Source organism: Struthio camelus, chromosome 4 (assembly GCF_040807025.1).
Source record: "Struthio camelus isolate bStrCam1 chromosome 4, bStrCam1.hap1, whole genome shotgun sequence".
NCBI classification, from domain to species: domain Eukaryota; kingdom Metazoa; phylum Chordata; class Aves; order Struthioniformes; family Struthionidae; genus Struthio; species Struthio camelus.
The window spans coordinates 10,184,858-10,202,067 of record NC_090945.1 but is presented as its reverse complement, the minus strand read 5'-3'; the positions used below and the strand labels follow the sequence as shown (position 1 = coordinate 10,202,067).

Genomic DNA, 17,210 nt, shown 5'->3' with positions numbered 1-17,210 from the left:
CCTGTCGGTGCTTATGCTTGTGCAGAGCTCATTTCTGCAGGACTCTAAGCAAGGAAATGTGGTGCCTGCCCAAGGGAGTTATGTGGTGGAGCCCTGGTTGCTGGGAAGGCATTTCACGCCAGTTTGTTCCATTAAAGTGTAGTTCATGTATTACAGAGCTTATGGGGAGGTGTAGGTGACATTAAAAGAGAGAAGTAAAATTCCTGAGTTGAGGAGAATAATTCTGCCATGAATTCTCCAAAAAAAAAAAAAAAATAGGAAGAAGCGAGAGGGAACCCACTTAAAATTTCTGCTCTAGTGGATTAATTTGTCCGTCTTTGAAACAAATACTAATTTACTCTCCAGTCGAAGGCAGTTCTAACTCTGTGTTTGAGTCCTGTGGAGCACAGTGCTCTTTGCATAGGCTCTGTAATTTCACGACTTGCGCACAGTGAGCTGCTGCTGGTCATAGTTGCCTTTGAAACCTGAGCCAAGTGAGGAACAGCACCCAAGTCTACCAGACCTGCAGCAAGCCCCAAACCTGCCTGCATCTTTTTGGGTCTTATGTTTGCATGGCCAGTGCAGCCCTCCTGCCCATGCACGAAGGGGAAGTGCGCTAGGAGGACCGAGCTGACGAAGAGATGACTTCACAGGTAGCTCGTGGGCCTGTCTGCGCAGAGGTGAGCACCCCTCCTGGCTGTAACTAGCACCTGGACTAGCAGAGCTGAAGACAGCTGGGGGAATGTCCCTGAGCATTGCCAAGGGCAGGGCTGGAGGGAACAGACACTTCATGCTGTAAAAGGAGGTCAAGGGGCCGGGGTTTCCAGGGAGAAAAAAGGGTTTTTTTTGAAGCTAGAGCACCTATTACCTTGGGTTAAACGGTCAGTGACTCAAGGCCAAACCATAGGCAGCTTAGATCCTCGAAAGCTATGCAAGTCTGGGGCCTCACCACACTTCAGGGCGAAGCTAGCCATTGCTCGGGGGAGGAACCAGACATGGCACACAGCAGGTGCGTGAGGTATTTCTGTTGAGGCAGCCCCTCATGTACGTCCTCGTGAATGAACCCTGCAGCATGCTAAGGGTGAAGGAAGATGATAACGCTTTTGTTCCGCGTGCATTCTGGAAAAAATAATTTTACTGTAGCAGAAGCACCAGGAGGGCCCTGCTGCAAGATGTCACAGTATTCAGAAAATGCAGAGGTATGCAAGGGTGACATGTGCCTAATAACATGAGTATTTGTGTTTTAACAGAATAGGTATGAATTCTCACGGTTAACAGGGTAACCAAGAACTGAGGCCGGGAAGGAAGCTGCTTTTGGGGCCGCATGTGCTAGAAGAGGAGAAACCTGCTGCAGATTTAAGGCATGCTTTTATCCTTGCAGACTGCAGAGCCGTGGAATAAGTGTTGGGATGCGTTCCCAGCCCAGTAGCACACTTCTGCTCCATGCCAGGGAGATGGCTCTGTGCCAGAGACTCAGTGAAGCAGAGGCTCCACAGTGCTCTCAATCCGTGATTGAGGTAAAACTCCTTTGAGCTCAGCGCAAGCAATCAGAAAATGGCTTGAAAGCTAATTTCTCCTCCCTTTGGCTTTGATATGAAACTGTGAGCTACGCAGCTCTGTCTTACTTTTTACAACACCAAAAAAGAAAAACAGAGTACGAAGATGACCACGCGTGTGGAAAGATGGCCATGCGTGTCTGCTGGCTGTCCTAACTGTGTGCTGTATGGCGAGCGAGAGGGAGCAGGAGGTGGGAGAAGGGGGCTGTGAGGTGAAAAGCAGAGAAGCTATACAGCCAAGTACCTTGCTGGGATTAGAGTGGGGAAGGAGGGAGGGAAGGACGAAGATTTTTGCCTGGAGACACAGTATCCCCAGGGAGTCCCCTAAGCGTGCAGCTCTGCCATCTCTGCGCAGGCTGGGATTGGGGGAGAGCTGACGTCGCTGCCTCTCAGGAGTGCTGTTTGCTCGGGGACTGCTGTGAGAGTTGGTCTCAGCTGTCTGTCCTGTTTGCCAGAGAGGGACAGGCTACCAAGCAGCAGAGGCCAGGAGCGGGCATGGCTCAGAGGTGGTGTGCCTCGTGTTGCTGTCCCTGCTCCTCAGGTGCTGCTTGTTTCCCTAGCAGCGCACACTGTGCAGTCGGTGTTGGGGCTGGCTCGGCCTCCCGGCAAAGACAGCCCAGGGGGAATGCCTCTCCGCCTGGTAGATGGGCATCTCTTAGGGGTGAGGATGCTGTCAGCTTGCTGTTGCCTCTCTCCTATCGCCACCGGTTGTTGACAGCCTCCTCCGTCGTGCTCCAGCACAGCCCTCTCCTGTGCTTCTCTTCTGCCAGCTCTGCAGCACCAGGCTAGGGGAGGAGAAGCAGTATGTTATGCCTCCTCGACAGCATTGTCATCTGTGCTCTGACTTCAGTCTCGGGCACTGGTGATGGCCTCTGATCATGTGTGAAGCCCATATATAGGTACAAAGAGATAGCACAGCTGAGTTATTAGTTAATAAGTTAAACTTGAAATGCTGCAATGTCATTCTGTGTGTGTGGTGGAGCTCTGAAAGGTCAGCCCAGTTGCAGAATAAGCTCACAAATCCAGAAAACTAATTTGGCCTTTTTAGCTGTTTCTTCCGTATTTATCAAGTTCTTCACTAGATTAACAAATACTCTATTGTTGAGGTGTTTCTGCAGTACGTATGTTTTTTTTTTTTTATTCATTAGGAGATCTCTTCAACTACAAATCTAGGAGGACTTTTCAGTATAAATAAAGCTTTTAAAAGAACTTTTCTCCACAGCGTAATCCTTGTATATGTTTCATAGGGATGTTCACGTCAAAAAAAATTAGCCAGGTAGATAAGTAGTGACTCTCTTCTCATTTAGTTACTGTTGTTATCATTGTTGTACATAATATAAAATAAAATGGTTTGTAACCTGATTTTGGTTTGAGTTCATAACCTATTCTGCAGAGGAGAGCCTGGAACCTACCTTTACACTGCAACTATTTGACTTCTTAGCTATTTCTACATTGGGAATTAGCGGCCAAGTAACGTTTTCAGGGACCCTAATTCCTGTAAGAATTGCAGAAATCTGATCTCACCATGCAGTGTATTTGATTGTCAGGATTTGTTTCTGCTCTGGTCACCAGACTCCTGGGTATTTTTTTTTTCCCCCCAGGGATGTTTCAGCCCTCAGAATTTATTTTAGGAAAATTCCTGCTGTTATGATTCCTCCCCTGCAAAGCCAAAAAAGACATGCTGTGTGGGTATGAGCCCCAGCCATTTTAGCTTTATCACAGCTGGTATTCACTGGTGTGGGCTAGGGCTGGTGGTTCCCTGAGGGGCTTGCAAAGGCAGGAGGAAAGGGCTTGTGTTCATCACTCGGGGGAATCTGTGGAAAGCCCCATTCTGCCTATACTGCCTGTTTCTGGGAGGCTCTGAGAACTTTAGGATTTTGCAGTTCGGCTCTCGTTCTTGGCTGGCTTGTCTCCCTGCCTGCTTGCCGAGCCACAAGGGCGAGAGCCAGACCGCTCCTGACCACGGCCTTTTGAAGAAGAGCCTGGTGTGCCAGGCAAACCCCCACTGTAACAGCCTTCCCGCATCCTTTTGCTTGGCCACACCACCAATCCCTTCCTATCCCAAAGTGCAGGTCAGCTCGCTTGCTTTCAGCTGGTTGCTGAAGACCTTCTGCCTGAGAGCTGCCTTTTGCAGCAGAGGGACTCCTGCAGAACTGTTTTATGTAAATTTGTCTTTTGTCTGCAGCCATAGACTTCCAATTAAGTGGTTGCGGTATGAATCGAAGGAAGGCTTCTCTGTGAGTGCCTAGGCTGGGAGGTGCTGTTCAAAGGTAAGGACACAGGGTGGCACTTAAACACCCCAAGACAGCCCCAAGACTCCCAAAATGCTGTTGTCTGTTCTGCTGGCGTGTTGGGTGTTTTGGAGCAGGGTCAATGAAAGGTATGGCTCTTGAGGTCTCTCTTCAGCTAGGCTGCATAAAGCATGAAAGGTGGCTCATCAAGTGGTATAAATCCATTGAATTCAGTGTAGCTATTCGTCTGGCCCATGTATTATCAGTCAGTCTCACCCAAGCCCTCCTCCCGCTCTCTTTCTTGCACTGGACAGAAAAAGAAATCAATAGCACTGTAATGTTGCGTATGTTCCTTTGTACCCAGCTATCTTTAATTCTGCTTTTGTACAATTGATCATGATTAAGATGGATATCCGGGGAAGTGCTTGGTCAAAGAAATTGTCTTTTGCTTTATAGTGGGAGAAGAAGCCCTGTGCGTGCGGTAAGAGAGACCAAGCAAAATATTGTTTTGGACAACACCTCTGCCTTCATTACTGGTATGCTAGAAATAAGACTCACGAGAGAGATGCTCATATGAAAGTGCTAATCCCCTGAAATGAAAAGGACGGTGAAGGTGGAGGATTTCAGCCCTTCTGACTAGCCTGAAGTTAACCAGTTGCTCCAGTTATAAAGCCTCTAGAAAATATGTTCTTATAGTGATTCAGGGCTATAACCTGAATGTTTTTGTGTTGGCTGGATAAAGTCAGTATTCTGCGTGTCACACCTCTATTCTCATAATTATAGTCATTGGGGCAATTTGGAAGACCTTATGTAATGACATTTCTGCCACCTTCTTACTTTATGAAACCGACACAGCTTGAAATTATACATAGAAAATGGCAGAACAGGTATTCTCTAGTTCTTTGGGAGGAGTCTGAGGCCTTGCACTTAAAAGGTACCTGCAAACAGCTACAAACTGCAGAGGAAACTGGAGTGCAAGTTAGTTATGGTGTCAGCATGTTTACTGAACTGATAGTTATAAAAATAAATCTGTAAATAACGTGTGGAGAGGATGATAATGCCTTTTAATTATGTACCTCCCTTCAGGGAGCAGGCAGAAGTCTGAACTCAACAGTAGACTTGAGCGTGTCCCCGACTTGAGCGTGTTGCACTTACCTGCACGCATTAGCCTTTTCTGGGAGCAGCCTGGACACTGCAGCCGGCTGAAGAAGGGAGTCACCTCTTCAATGGTGGTAACAAAGCCTGGTTTTTAGAGATGCTTCATCTTTATTAGGACCACTTTGACTCTATTTGTCTGTTATGTTTTATGAGAAAGGCTTTGGTTTGCTTTGTGGGAAGTGGAAGGAGTTTTCGCTGTATACATAATGTGAAATAGTTGGGGTAAATCTGTTTTTGATGGATGAACCAGCGGAGTGGATAAGGTCCCATTTGCTTCTTGAGACTGCAGAGGTGACAATCGACAGGAAATAGGGTTACCGTTATTTCACCAGATACCTTTCTCTTGTATTTTATCTTACACACTATAACTTCAAGCACTATGACTTTGGATTTAATAGAGGGACACAGTATCTACCCTGGGTAGATACCCATGGTATCTACCCATCTATGTATGCGTATTTTCATTTTCTTTGTGCAGAGTAGATGTTCTACATTAAATACTGCAAGACCCGATTACCGATTCCTTTCAGGCTATTGCATGTTCAGCAGGGTTCCCTGCTGGATAGACAGTTGTGCAGACGTAGACACGAGTAGAAAACTCCTTTTCACAGATAGGATTTTCCTTTCTTTATTCCAATAACTCTACTTAGGTATTTGAAATAGGCTGTTATAAGCAAAACATGCCTGTGTCTTTCAGGTGGCAGGGAGCGCTAGCTGAACAGTGCGTTGCCTTAGACCATGCAAACTCACTTGGGGTTGTCTTTTGAAATTCCTGTTTGAATCCGCTCTGGTTTTAATTTTACACATGTAAAACAAGCGTATACTCTTTAGACATGGTATGTGAAATAAACACTTTGTATGGGAGGGAGAAAATAGTCTATATATCGTGACAGCTGGATAGCTTGAATGTGAATAGTTCAAGTGGTCCAGTTTATTTGGGATTTATAAAATTCTTTCCTCCTTGCTGTCCCCATTTTAGCCTGTCTCTAAAAGACGAGTGGCTCTAACACTCTGTTCTTCTAGCCCTTTCCCATGGTCTCCTCTTTTGTTGTGAGTCAAAACAACCCAGGCTATGCATCATCCATCACACGTGAATTCAGAGAAACTAGAGACAATAACAGCAAGAACATCAAAGAAAGTTATCGGTGAACAGATGCATGGCTGGGCCAAGCGGACCCCAGAAGGACCTCTGTCTTGTTCTGATGCCACACCAGCCCTTCCCTGTGCCTGCTCAAACATGGGCTTAACTAGCCAGCCATGCGTGAGTGCGCGTCCTTTCTCAAAGGAGAACTGGGGATGTACCATTGCTGCGATCTTGTTGGGTGGAGGTGGTGGTATTATTTTAAGCAACTGGGGGGTGCACTGAAGCACACGCGTGCTCTGGCGATGCATCTAGCCTGGAGCCAGAGTGCGATGAGTAAGGAACAGATCCGTTTCCTTGCTGTGTTGGCCATCTGAAAAAATACTCAAACCAGTTTACTTGGACAATTTTTTAATTAAGGGAACAGGAAAGGACAAGAAGTTCCGGAAGGTGAGGGACACTGTGAATGCTGAGCTTCCTGGTGCCTTTCATTTACCAAGGCATAAGCTCTCAATGATAAAAGGAATTATTATTGTGGAAACTATAACAGGCCATTTTTCAGGGTGGTCCTCAGTGAGCTGGCAGATCAGACTCAAGCTAAGACGTGCCTGGAGGAGGCAGGCAGTGTCCTTTTAGAAGAGTCGTGGCTGCTCTTCTGACACGAACGATGAAGCTTCTCTCCACTATATTTGGCAAAGGTGTACGGCATAAATAAGTCGGGACGTGATGCTTCAGTGCTGCCAAACTCTCCTGAACAGTGCACCGTCTAAGTGGAAAAGGGTAGGAGGTGGAATGAGGTGGCCCTGGGGCCACTGGGCAGAGCCAGGGCAGAGCTGGGCCGAGATCCTTGTCTCCTGTCTGCCCAGCCTCATCTTCTGAGTGTCCCTGCGGGCGTCAGCAGGCAGGGGCAAGAATCATCTTTTCATCAAAGAAATCAAAATAATGGCAGTTGGCCCCCAGCACATCCTGTGTTTTGTCTTCTGTCTTTCAGCATATTTCTGTTTCCTGATGACGGCCCTGGGCGTGACAGCGGGTGCGCATCGCTTATGGAGTCACCGTTCCTACAAAGCCAAGCTGCCTTTGCGGATCTTTCTGGCGGCAGCTAACTCCATGGCTTTCCAGGTGGGGTTGTGGTTACCTGTCCTGATTTTTGGCCTCCAGGCAGCTCTGTTTCCTGTGAAGGGATCTCTTCAGCTTAGAGGCACCAACAGGGAAAAATAGCAGCAGCAAGGCGTCTGCTGATCATGAGCCTGTGCTGGCTCTGGGATACACAGACCATCTCGCCACACACGTAGCAATATGCATTTGGCAGTCTAGGAACAATGATTACTTAAGGGCCAAGTCAAACACGCACAGGTCAGAGGTTCAGCACGCTAGTGGCCTGTCTCTGACCCAGGACACGCTCAACACTTCACAGGACAACGTAGAAACCTCTGTAAAAGCTAAATGCATGCAGCCACATCTGTAATGAGGTTTCTTTGTCCAGCCAGGCAGTTAGAGATTGTTTCATGTACCCAGAAATGAGAGCAGGCATCTTTTTACACAGTCTTATTTTATCTCTATTTTATACAGTATTTTTCATCAGTAGAATCCCAATACCTTTGCAAAGAAGTGTGACTATCTGTATTTACTGATAGGGAATCTCAGACTTCAAAACTTACCTGTAACACCCAGCTGGTGGTAGGAATCAGACTAGAACCAGGATCTTCTCAATTTTAAACATACTACTTTTTTGGCTAACATGGCTCTCAGAACAGATACATGTCTCTGTACTGATGTTAAATGTTATCTAGCTTGACTGCCATAACCTCTTATGGCACTGAGTTCCGCAGGTGTGTTGTGCTCTGTGAGTTGTGCTTTGAGTTTTCATCTTTTTCCCTTCAATCTGTTGGGGTGACTTGTTATTCTTGCACCTCGAGAGAGGAGGAAGTGAGTCCCTTTATCTGCTTCTGTACTGTTCATTTTATTATCTTTGATTTGCCGCCTTTTTAAAGTGGAGAGAATTAATCTCATTAATCCCTGTTCACATTACAAAGAGCACAATGCATTCATGTGAATACGTTGAGGAGATGTTGAGTTTAGCTATAGCTCTCCTTTATTCTGAGTCATGTTCCAGCTGCTTAGTGCCTCTCTGTTCCTTGCAAAGCTTGACAAAACCTTTGCTCAGCATGTTAAACAACTGTTTGGAGTTTTTTAAGAACCCCCTGGTACCGGCCTCCTGTTTTGCAGCAGATTTTATCTTTCATGCTCAATTCAAATGAATCCATGTCAAGCTGGATTGCAGTGAGCCTGACTGTTGTGATTTCGTTGCCTCCTGCTCCCCTGTTGCTATGGATTTTGCTCTCAGCTGTGTTGGCCTCATCATTGCTTTTTGCTGAGGCAAACACGGTACGAATCTGAGACAGGGGAGTACTTCAAAGTGGCTTCGAGGAACCTTTGTACCCTTCTCTTTGTTGGAAGGAAAACCAAAGGCCAAATCACCCGCTCTGATTTAAGCAGTCTGAAGCCTTCTTTCTCCTCGTTACCTCCTTGCCCGCAGAAGTCCATTTTGACCAGCACGAGCAACTCGTGAAGGAGCGAGTGTTCCTGTCAGTTTCCCCAGCACTGGCGTTGGGAGGAAGAGGTAGCACTGGAGACTTCCAGCCTCCCTGGATGTTGGCTTCCTCGATATTCAGCCTACTTTAGGAGCACTGGAACCTTGGCTGAGCAGTTTTAACTTTATGTTGCATGTGACTGTCATGTGCTACACTCTCTGTGAGATCCTATCAGATGCAGCGGTTATCCCGATGCATTGTTATGCTTGGAGCACGCTGAACTGATTCTTATCCCTTCATCTAGCATTACTTAAGCTCTTGTAAGTTTAAAAGACTTTGTGCTTCTTGCTGTCACATGTTTTTCTCAGAAATGGGTAATACCTGGTTTGTGTTGACTTGATTTCCTGGTGTTTAAAAGTTCACCATTTCAGTCGGGACATTGTGGTGCCTCCCCTGACATCTGCCCCTGTAACGTTGTTCCATACACTTGCTTCTTGCCCTCTCTACAAAACAAGGTGTGTGTTCGGCTGAACACAAGCAGTCGCTAACAGCTGTGCTGTGAGCATTTTGCGCTGAGCTACAAGCGGTTCTTGGAAATTTCCTGACAGCGCATTGAGTTGGTTACGCTGCCCAATTTGTTGTCAGGTGTTGGTCTGCAGATGTATCAAGGGACTCGCTAATAAAAGCTCTTGTCTGTATCGCTGTCACAGTGTGATTCTGCCACTTTCTGCTTTGGAATGGATTTCGCTCTTGTGTTTACCTGAAATTTGATCAAGACTGACACATTCCTGAAAAACGGTTGTTATTAATACACTCGGAGCACGTTTGCACATGCCGTGCTCCAGTTGTCTGTATACTTATTGCCAACAGCTCTGGCCTCTGGCCTTTGCTTCCTCTTAGCCTTTGTGCCTCCTAATTAGATGCAATTCCGTTGTTTCACAGCTTCCTAATGCTTTCATCTGGGGAATCGTCTTTTTTGCCAGCCCTGCAGGAATTTGCTGTGGTATGAAAAGCCAAGCTAATTTCTCACACTATTATTGCCTTGACCTGGTTATCTGCTGTGCCACAAATAATTTTATCAAGTACTCTTGTAGTGTAATGATCAATAGTCTCATTTGAAAGATCATTTCTGTTTAAGAAAGAGGACCTTTCTGAGGTGTGCTCCTTGCATAATCGTGTTGTGTTTTTAAATGACTTAATCTTAGCGTTTTCCGGTCTTCTGGATACTCCCAGCGAAGAATAAATCTGCCACTTGAAGCAGTGTGGAGGCTTTCATTCCTTTTGATTTCTCTGCAGGAGAAAGTAAAACGGAAGCAAGGTAAAAATCTCCCCTTGTTCGCACTGAAGAGTTGGGTGCCTTCCTTGGGTTTGCTTTACTTCAAGTTTACTTTGTTCTCTTCTGCAATGGGATAGTTGAGGTGTGGCGTACGTGAATGCTGATAAGGGGCTGATCTTTACTTCCACATCTCAGTGACTGACACAGGTTGGCGTTACAGAAAAACGTTGCCCTCTTCCCCAATCCACTTCACTCCCACAGTTACTGCAACCTCATCAGCCAGCCTCGGCTGGCCACAGCATGACAGCAGTTGAGAGCCGAGTACCACCGAGTACAGCTCTGGCTGAGTTAAGGATCTTTAGGGGCTTTTGTTCTTCACTTAGGGGCTCTCGCAGAGAGCATCTTTATGATGCTGATACTGAACACCGACACGTTTGTCCAGATTGTCTAGTTGCCATTAGCAGCTGTTGCTGGAGTCCCTCTCACCAGCGCTGGCTGCCTCAGCACTCTTAAACAGTGGCAGCTGAGAGAAAGCAATGATTTCTGCTATATTTTCAGCATATGGCTCTTGTCTCACAGCATGTGGACAACAGTGCCGTTAGCTTGGGCTTACTGTGTCCTGCAGTATATTCTCTGTCTCGATTGTTGTAGCACGGTGGGCCCTTCACAGGCACCTCCGTCTGCTAGGAGGAAAGCTGCTGTGGTTGTGGGTGCTACTGCTATTCCTAAAATCAACCCAAACCCTTGCTTCTTTGGGTATTACTGCTTGGCTACTTCTCTGGATGTGCAAGAATGGAAGAAGGAGAGAAAGCCACACTCAGCTAAGCATTTTTTTGATTAATGCTCATACTGTTGTTCCAGATCTGGGTATAAACTAACATATTCATGTTTCGGTGCTAATGTCGGGCAACTGAATTCATAGCTGAGTGCACAAACGTGTGGCCTAATTTTTGAAAGCATTGCACACACGAGTCCCTATGGTAATAGCTCATCACCACTGAAGAAAACAAATGGTTTTGTCTGCAAGCCAATGCATCCTGCAGAGAAAACTGGAAGGCTGAAATCCTTCTGGTCGAGTAAATTTTGAGTGCCTCGCTTTAAGGATCCTGGTCTGAAATTGTGGTCCATCCCTTCCTCCCTGCAGTCTACCTAATCCCCTTTACAGCCATAGGGCATTTCAGCGACCCCTATCTGCTGACAGCTTTAGCAGAGACAGCACTGAACTTAGTTTGTATCTGCTCTGGATCGAATGCTGAGCTGCTGTTATGGGACTGAGACTATTATTCCCGCCTGTCTGTAAACGCAAGACTTGGTTTCCCATAAGGTAGGCGCATCTGTGATAGCTCAGTCTCGTGCTTTTGTACTTAACACACATCTCTGCAGACAGAGCAGTCATTTCAATGAGAGTGTTGGTGTAAATGGGAAAGACTTGTTAAAGTCTTGTTAAAGGTTAAACACTTGGAGCTCCCCTTCAGTTTAGTTTAGCGTTTCACAAGCTCTGTCCCATTTTCAGCACTGTATTTGCCCCTGGAGGAGGGGGTCAGTGGGTGACCAATTGTAACCAGGTTAGAAAACGGGTGCCAGAACTGAGTTCCTCTGCATGGTAGTGCCCCAAAGACAGATATCCCGAACTCCTGGGGCCAGGTTGTAAAGTAAGAACATAGACATGAATGTACCAGGTTCATCCTTTGACCGCAAACGCCCAGGGAAGGACATAAGACTAGGGCAGGCTGATGATGTTTCGCCAGAGGCTGTTGGCCCAAGGCCTTTTCCAGTCCCAGGTTGTGTCCAGTGTGTGTCACTGGTTCCCAGAGCATGTCCCATTCAGTGTGGGCACTGCTGTGAGCACTGTGATTTGGTGGTCTCCCTGCAAAGCTAGGGTCCCTCAAAATGCCTCTAGCTGATAAGGTTTACTGAAAAGCATCAGTGTGGGGCTTGGTTGCTGTTTCCACGTGGGAAGGGAGCAGGAGGCAGTCCTGCCAAAGCAGCACCCACCCTCTCTCCTCTCATCCCACCCTGTTCTCTGTGCAGAACGATATCTATGAGTGGAGCCGAGACCACCGCGTTCATCACAAGTACTCGGAGACAGATGCAGACCCGCACAATGCCCGCCGCGGCTTCTTCTTCTCCCACATTGGCTGGCTGTTTGTGCGTAAGCACCGGGACGTCATAGAGAAGGGGAGGAAACTGGATTTCACTGACCTGCTGGACGATCCCGTCGTCAGGTTCCAAAGAAAGTAAGTGGGAGCGCTTGGCTGTCGCGTGATGCAGCTTGGAAGGATCACTGCCTGGTTTGGATTCCTTCTTTATTTTCATCTTTCCCTTTTTTCCCCCAAGACATCCCTGCCACTTTGCAGGCAGTAGGACTGCTACTCTCCTTCCCTTCCTTATAGCTGCGTTGCTGAGGCTCACCGGCTGTCTTTGCAGGCTCTGGTGCGCAAGCAGATTTGCTCTATTCTTGTCCTTGTGCTCTTCCAAAAAGCCAGGGCTGGCTGTCAGAACAGCCACAGCAGAAGCTGCTAGGATCTTGGCGTTCTCATTTGATCAATGGAGCAAAGACTGTAATCGCTAACTGTCTTAATGCAAAACTGCACATTTCCGTTTGCAAACTCATCTTTGGCACCTGTGTGCCAGCTCGGGCCAAGTGCTTCCTCTTCCAGGCCTGTCATTCTTTGCATAATTAATCATGTGCCCTGAGAATTAACACAGACCAAGTTCAGCTTGTTACACACAGAGAGGTGGGAATTGAGCAGCGTGCTTTGTCCTCTACATGAGTGAAATGCATTACAGGAACAAATGGAGGACTGTGTCTGGCAGCAAGCATTTGCTTCAGTGACTACAAACCACAGAACTGCATTTCTGGGCGTTTCATGAGCAAAGGGGGCAGTCAATGGAGTCCTGAAATGCATGTCTTTTTTTTTTTTTTTTTTTTTTTTTTTTGCATTGGAGAAAGCTGCACGCTATCAGAATTACCCCTGCATTAGAGGAGCCAAATTCACTACCCTCCACCTGTTTTGTCACTTATACTGGCTTGTATGTTAGCAGTGGGTGTCCGCAAAGCTTCCCTTGCTACAGTACCTCTTGGCTGTTTTGTTTCCTTTGCCAAGACAACTGCATCCTACAAGAAGCAGGCTTTTCTGCGTTGGTCATGCCGCAGACATTATGTAGCGATCAGTTACGTTTGGTGCAGGCAAGTTTTGCTTTACTAAATGTCTTTGCTCTGATTATCAGCATCTCCTGTGTTAGCTCAGTCTTGTGCTCTTGTACTTAACACAGATCTCTGCAGACAGAGCAGTCATTTCAATGAGAGTGTTAGTGTAAATGGGAAGACTTGTCCCTCCAAAAGGTTAAACACTTGGAGCTCCCCTTCAGTTCAGTTTAGCATTTCACAAGCTCTGTCCCATTTTCAGCACTGTATTTGCCCCTGGAGGAGGGGGTCAGTGGTGACCAATTGTAACCAGGTTAGAAAACGGGCGCCAGAACTGAGTTCCTCTGTATGGTAGTGCCCCAAAGACAGATATCCCAAACTCCTGGGGCCAGGACTTCTAGAGTTTGCCTTTCCTCCCCTTGGAAGAAAAATTACACTTCCATCCTTTTTATAAGGATGAAGTGGGATTTTTTTGTTTGTTTTTGTTTATTTGTTTGTTTCTGACAGTCTAGAAGAGCTAACAGGTTTGATCAGTAGAAATCATAGTAAACCCTTCCTCTTTGTCGTGTTTTGTTTTAAGGCCAGATTGTTGGCTTTACTGAATTCAGTGGTGCTGATAACTTGTGGATGAGGTACTACTCCATCAACAGTTTAAACCCTCAATGCTTCGGCTGAAATCACTGTACCACTTCAGGTGTGACTGCCAGCAGAATTTAACCCTCTGTGAATAACAATGTGACAATCCTGAAGAACAACATGCGATGTAAAAGACAGGCTCACAGGTGGAGCATTTTCATTAGAGGACTGATTTGGTCAACCTAGCACTGTTTCATGGAAATGTGTCAGTTTCCCCCAAATCTATGCAAGGAGATTTATCAGTTCCAGTTTGTTTCAGTCAGAGGGAGACAGATCCTGAAGTAGCAAAATATCTGCAGTTAGGCAGATATTTCACGTTCCGTTTGGACTTGAAATCTCATGTCCTAATTAAAGACCTCAGTCTGAGATTCTTGCGTCTCGCAGAAGGGCTTTAATCAGTGCCTGATTAGCTGTTTTGGTAATTTTTCTCTTTTGTCTCAGTGCTGAGTGGGAAAAGTTTTAATCTCTGAAAGAGTTTTCTAGAACGGAAAAAATCTTTACTATCCAGCTTAATCTCTAGCCTTGAACTGATGACGTTTGCAAGCCTTATCCAGGACCTAGTTCAGGAGTCAGTGGGAAATTTTCCATTATTTTTGGTGGAGTGAAGAATGGGTTTTTTTTCCCCTTAGAAGAGTTTTGCTTCAGATGGGTGAAGAAAGAGCCCTATGAGAGAGCTGTGAAGATGCCTTATTCTCACCATGCTCTGTGTAGCTGCAGAGCTGTAGTTCTTCATCTGGAGCCCAGCATCTGAGGCACAGCCTCAAACAAAACAAATCAAACTGAGAGCTTGCAAAGCATGGGGTTAATTTATTTCATACACAAGATTATCAAAGCTGGCTGGTGTGTTTTAGATGAGAGTTATGTTCATGGAAACTTGTTTTCTTCCAGAAATGCTGCCAATGCTAATATTTTTTCAACATCCTGTGGCTGTTAACTGAAACTTGAAAGGATTTTTTTTTTTTTTGTCAAACCAAATCGACAGTTTTTGCGATCTGAAAAATTGCTGGTAAATGAAAAGTTTTAGTAACCGTTCAACTAAGACCAAACCTTTGCTCTTTCTCATCCCTTCCAGAAAATTCTCAACAATAGCAGGGGTCTATTTTAAACCTGTCAGATGGGAACAAGGGAACACATTTTTAGCTTATACTTTTTTTTTTTTCTCCTCTTTTTTCCTTCATCCTTTGACAATCGTGTTGCTTGCCCCTCCAGTTGTGTGTGGCCACTTTCTTTTGTGATGATACCCTGGGATGACTATAGGATGTAGGTAAATCTGGGCTCCAAGGACGTGGAATGGCTCAGCAGGGAGGACGGGGCCATGTTGCCTCTCAAGCTGGGGACACACTGTAGTAGGTTTTTTAAGACCAAGCCCCCACTTACTGGCCCTTTCTGTTGTCTTGCTGCTCTCTGCTTCTGAGTGCGCTTAGCCTGTTCTCCAGTAATAGTCATTTATTTCCTGTTCATTTCCACTTTCTTGGCTTTTCCTACCCTCTTCTTGCAGAGCTGCTCCCTTCCTCCATTTCTCTTTGAATCATTCTCCCTGGCTTGTTGGCTCCTTTTTCTCCTCGTTTCTCCCACTATGGTCTCTGCTCTTCACCTCTGCACTCTCTACTTCCTACACTCCCTCTTCCCTTGCCTTGCCTTGCCTGAGCATATGGCTTGGCTTTTACTGTAAAGCTCTCCTGTTGGTCTTCCTTCTCAGACTATTCAGCTTCCTCCCTCCACTGCTCTGTGTGTTGAATTTTTTTTTTTTTTTTGTTTCCTTGCCATATACGATCATATGCATTTTCCAGGCTTGCCTGAACCCTTCGGAGCCAGGTGTCTCATTCTGGGCCTTTGTTTCCTCCCAGAACACAGGAAGCAAAACTAGACCTGCTGTCTCAGAGCTGAGGACCGGGCTGAGAGTAGGAGAGATGTTGTGTTGCTGCCTGCACTGAGCCCTTGCTCTGAATGTGTCTCGAATTCCTACCTTCCCTGTGCATGGCCAGAACAGCCATTGAAAACTGAGACTTCTTGCTCAGAAAGGGTGATTTTTTTCATTTGAAAGGAGAAGAAAATCTCTGTGCCCGTTCTACTTTATGGGGGAGTACCAGTGGGTGGAAAAAATCAGAATGGCTTTTGCATGTAGTGGGTCAATTGAGTAAAATCAGTCCCAGCTGCAGGGTTTGCAGCCAGCTCTGAACCTCCCCAAAATTAAAGGTGCTGAACTCAGGGGCTTGGTTCTGGGGACCTAGTCTGCAGTGTTAAGCTCAGCATTAGTTGCTGCTTTGGGGTTTCAGGCTGTCTCTGCAGTTCAAATCGCTCTCAGAAAAAATTGTCATATGGGTTCTGAGTATCCAAAACGTTCCCTGCTGTGCTGGTCCTTCTCCTCCTGTGACACACATTATCTGATTTGTCCTTCTGGACACTTAGGTTGAAGTTGGCACAATTTTCACTCTGGCAGAGCTAGAAAACGTCCCCATTGTATGGGTATTCCCTTTCTTCCCAGCAGAGCCTTTCACTTAACTCATCCCAGTCACACTGGGCAACGAACGATGGAAACAGACACACGTTCCATGTAGGCTATTGAGAGCCCTGACAGCGATACAAAGACGGAGAACTAAAACAGAACCCTGGAGCCCACTGCGGCAGCTGTTTTTGGTGGAAGAGCTGACTTTTCTGATGCTGAGCAAGCAACACGTTGGCTGGGCTGCTGACGAGTAATTCAGCTTCGTGTTTTTCTTTGGCAAGGGCTGTTGGAGCTGTTAAATGCTGAGGTATCTGCCTTCCAAGGTTGGGATGAGGTAGCAGGGCAGCCTTTTAAAAATGAAAAACTGCTTGTTAGCTTCCTAATGGCAGATGGTTTCCAGCAAGTGTTTCTAGGTACTGTTTGGAGACATCCATAGTGTTAATGATGCTGAAATCTGTGTTGAAAGGTAAAAATTGGGATGGTTTGCAACTTTTTCTTTTTCCATAATACTGCTCTTGAGACATCGACCTAGTTTATCTCTTAAAACAAAAACAAAAAACAAAGAGCATTTTGAGCTCCACAAAAATTGATATAGCTAATATCAACTGGGATATAGTTGGTGTTTCAGTTTGACATGCAAAAAATGGGTTTTTAACTGGAGCTGTTTACTCCATTCTTGGAATAGTTCATTTATTCATTGCAATTCTTTTCCTGGCATGTTTCCTTAGCGTCTGATAGTAGTAGCTGTCCCTTACACAGCATTTACGTTCCACACATCTTCTGGTGTTTTTCAGAAGAGGTCAGCGTTCAGGTCCCTAATTCTGAGAGGACAAAAATAAGAGCCAGAGTCTCTCCTAGCTCTCAGTAGCTGATGATGGTACTAAGCCCTAGGCAAGTCTTGGCACATGTATCCTCATTCATGCAGATCGATAGATGTGGAGGTCCTGGGTTCAGACTGTTTCAGCCCAGCTAGGATCGTCAACGATAGATGAGCGCTCCAAAGACAGAGGTGCCTCACTTGGAGCGCTCCCATTTAAACCCTGAAAGATGAGCCCCTCTGCAGTGTCTTGGCTGCGGTGATGTCCTTCCACTTTATAGCAGTGAGGACAGCGCAAAGAGAGATTACAGGGCTAGCCTAGGTTATGCCAGGAGTTTCTGACAGACC

At 46.1% G+C, this 17,210-nt stretch overlaps 1 protein-coding gene across 1 annotated transcript in view; it reads left to right on the top strand.

Annotated features, from left to right (window-relative positions):
• SCD5 (stearoyl-CoA desaturase 5) overlaps positions 1 to 17,210 on the top strand; it is a 38,423-nt gene that overhangs the window by 18,227 nt on the left and 2,986 nt on the right. The window contains exons 2-3 of the mRNA XM_068941348.1: positions 6,997 to 7,127; positions 11,847 to 12,052. Of these exons, the coding sequence (XP_068797449.1) occupies positions 6,997 to 7,127; positions 11,847 to 12,052 (337 nt within the window). The remainder of the gene's footprint in view (positions 1 to 6,996; positions 7,128 to 11,846; positions 12,053 to 17,210) is intronic.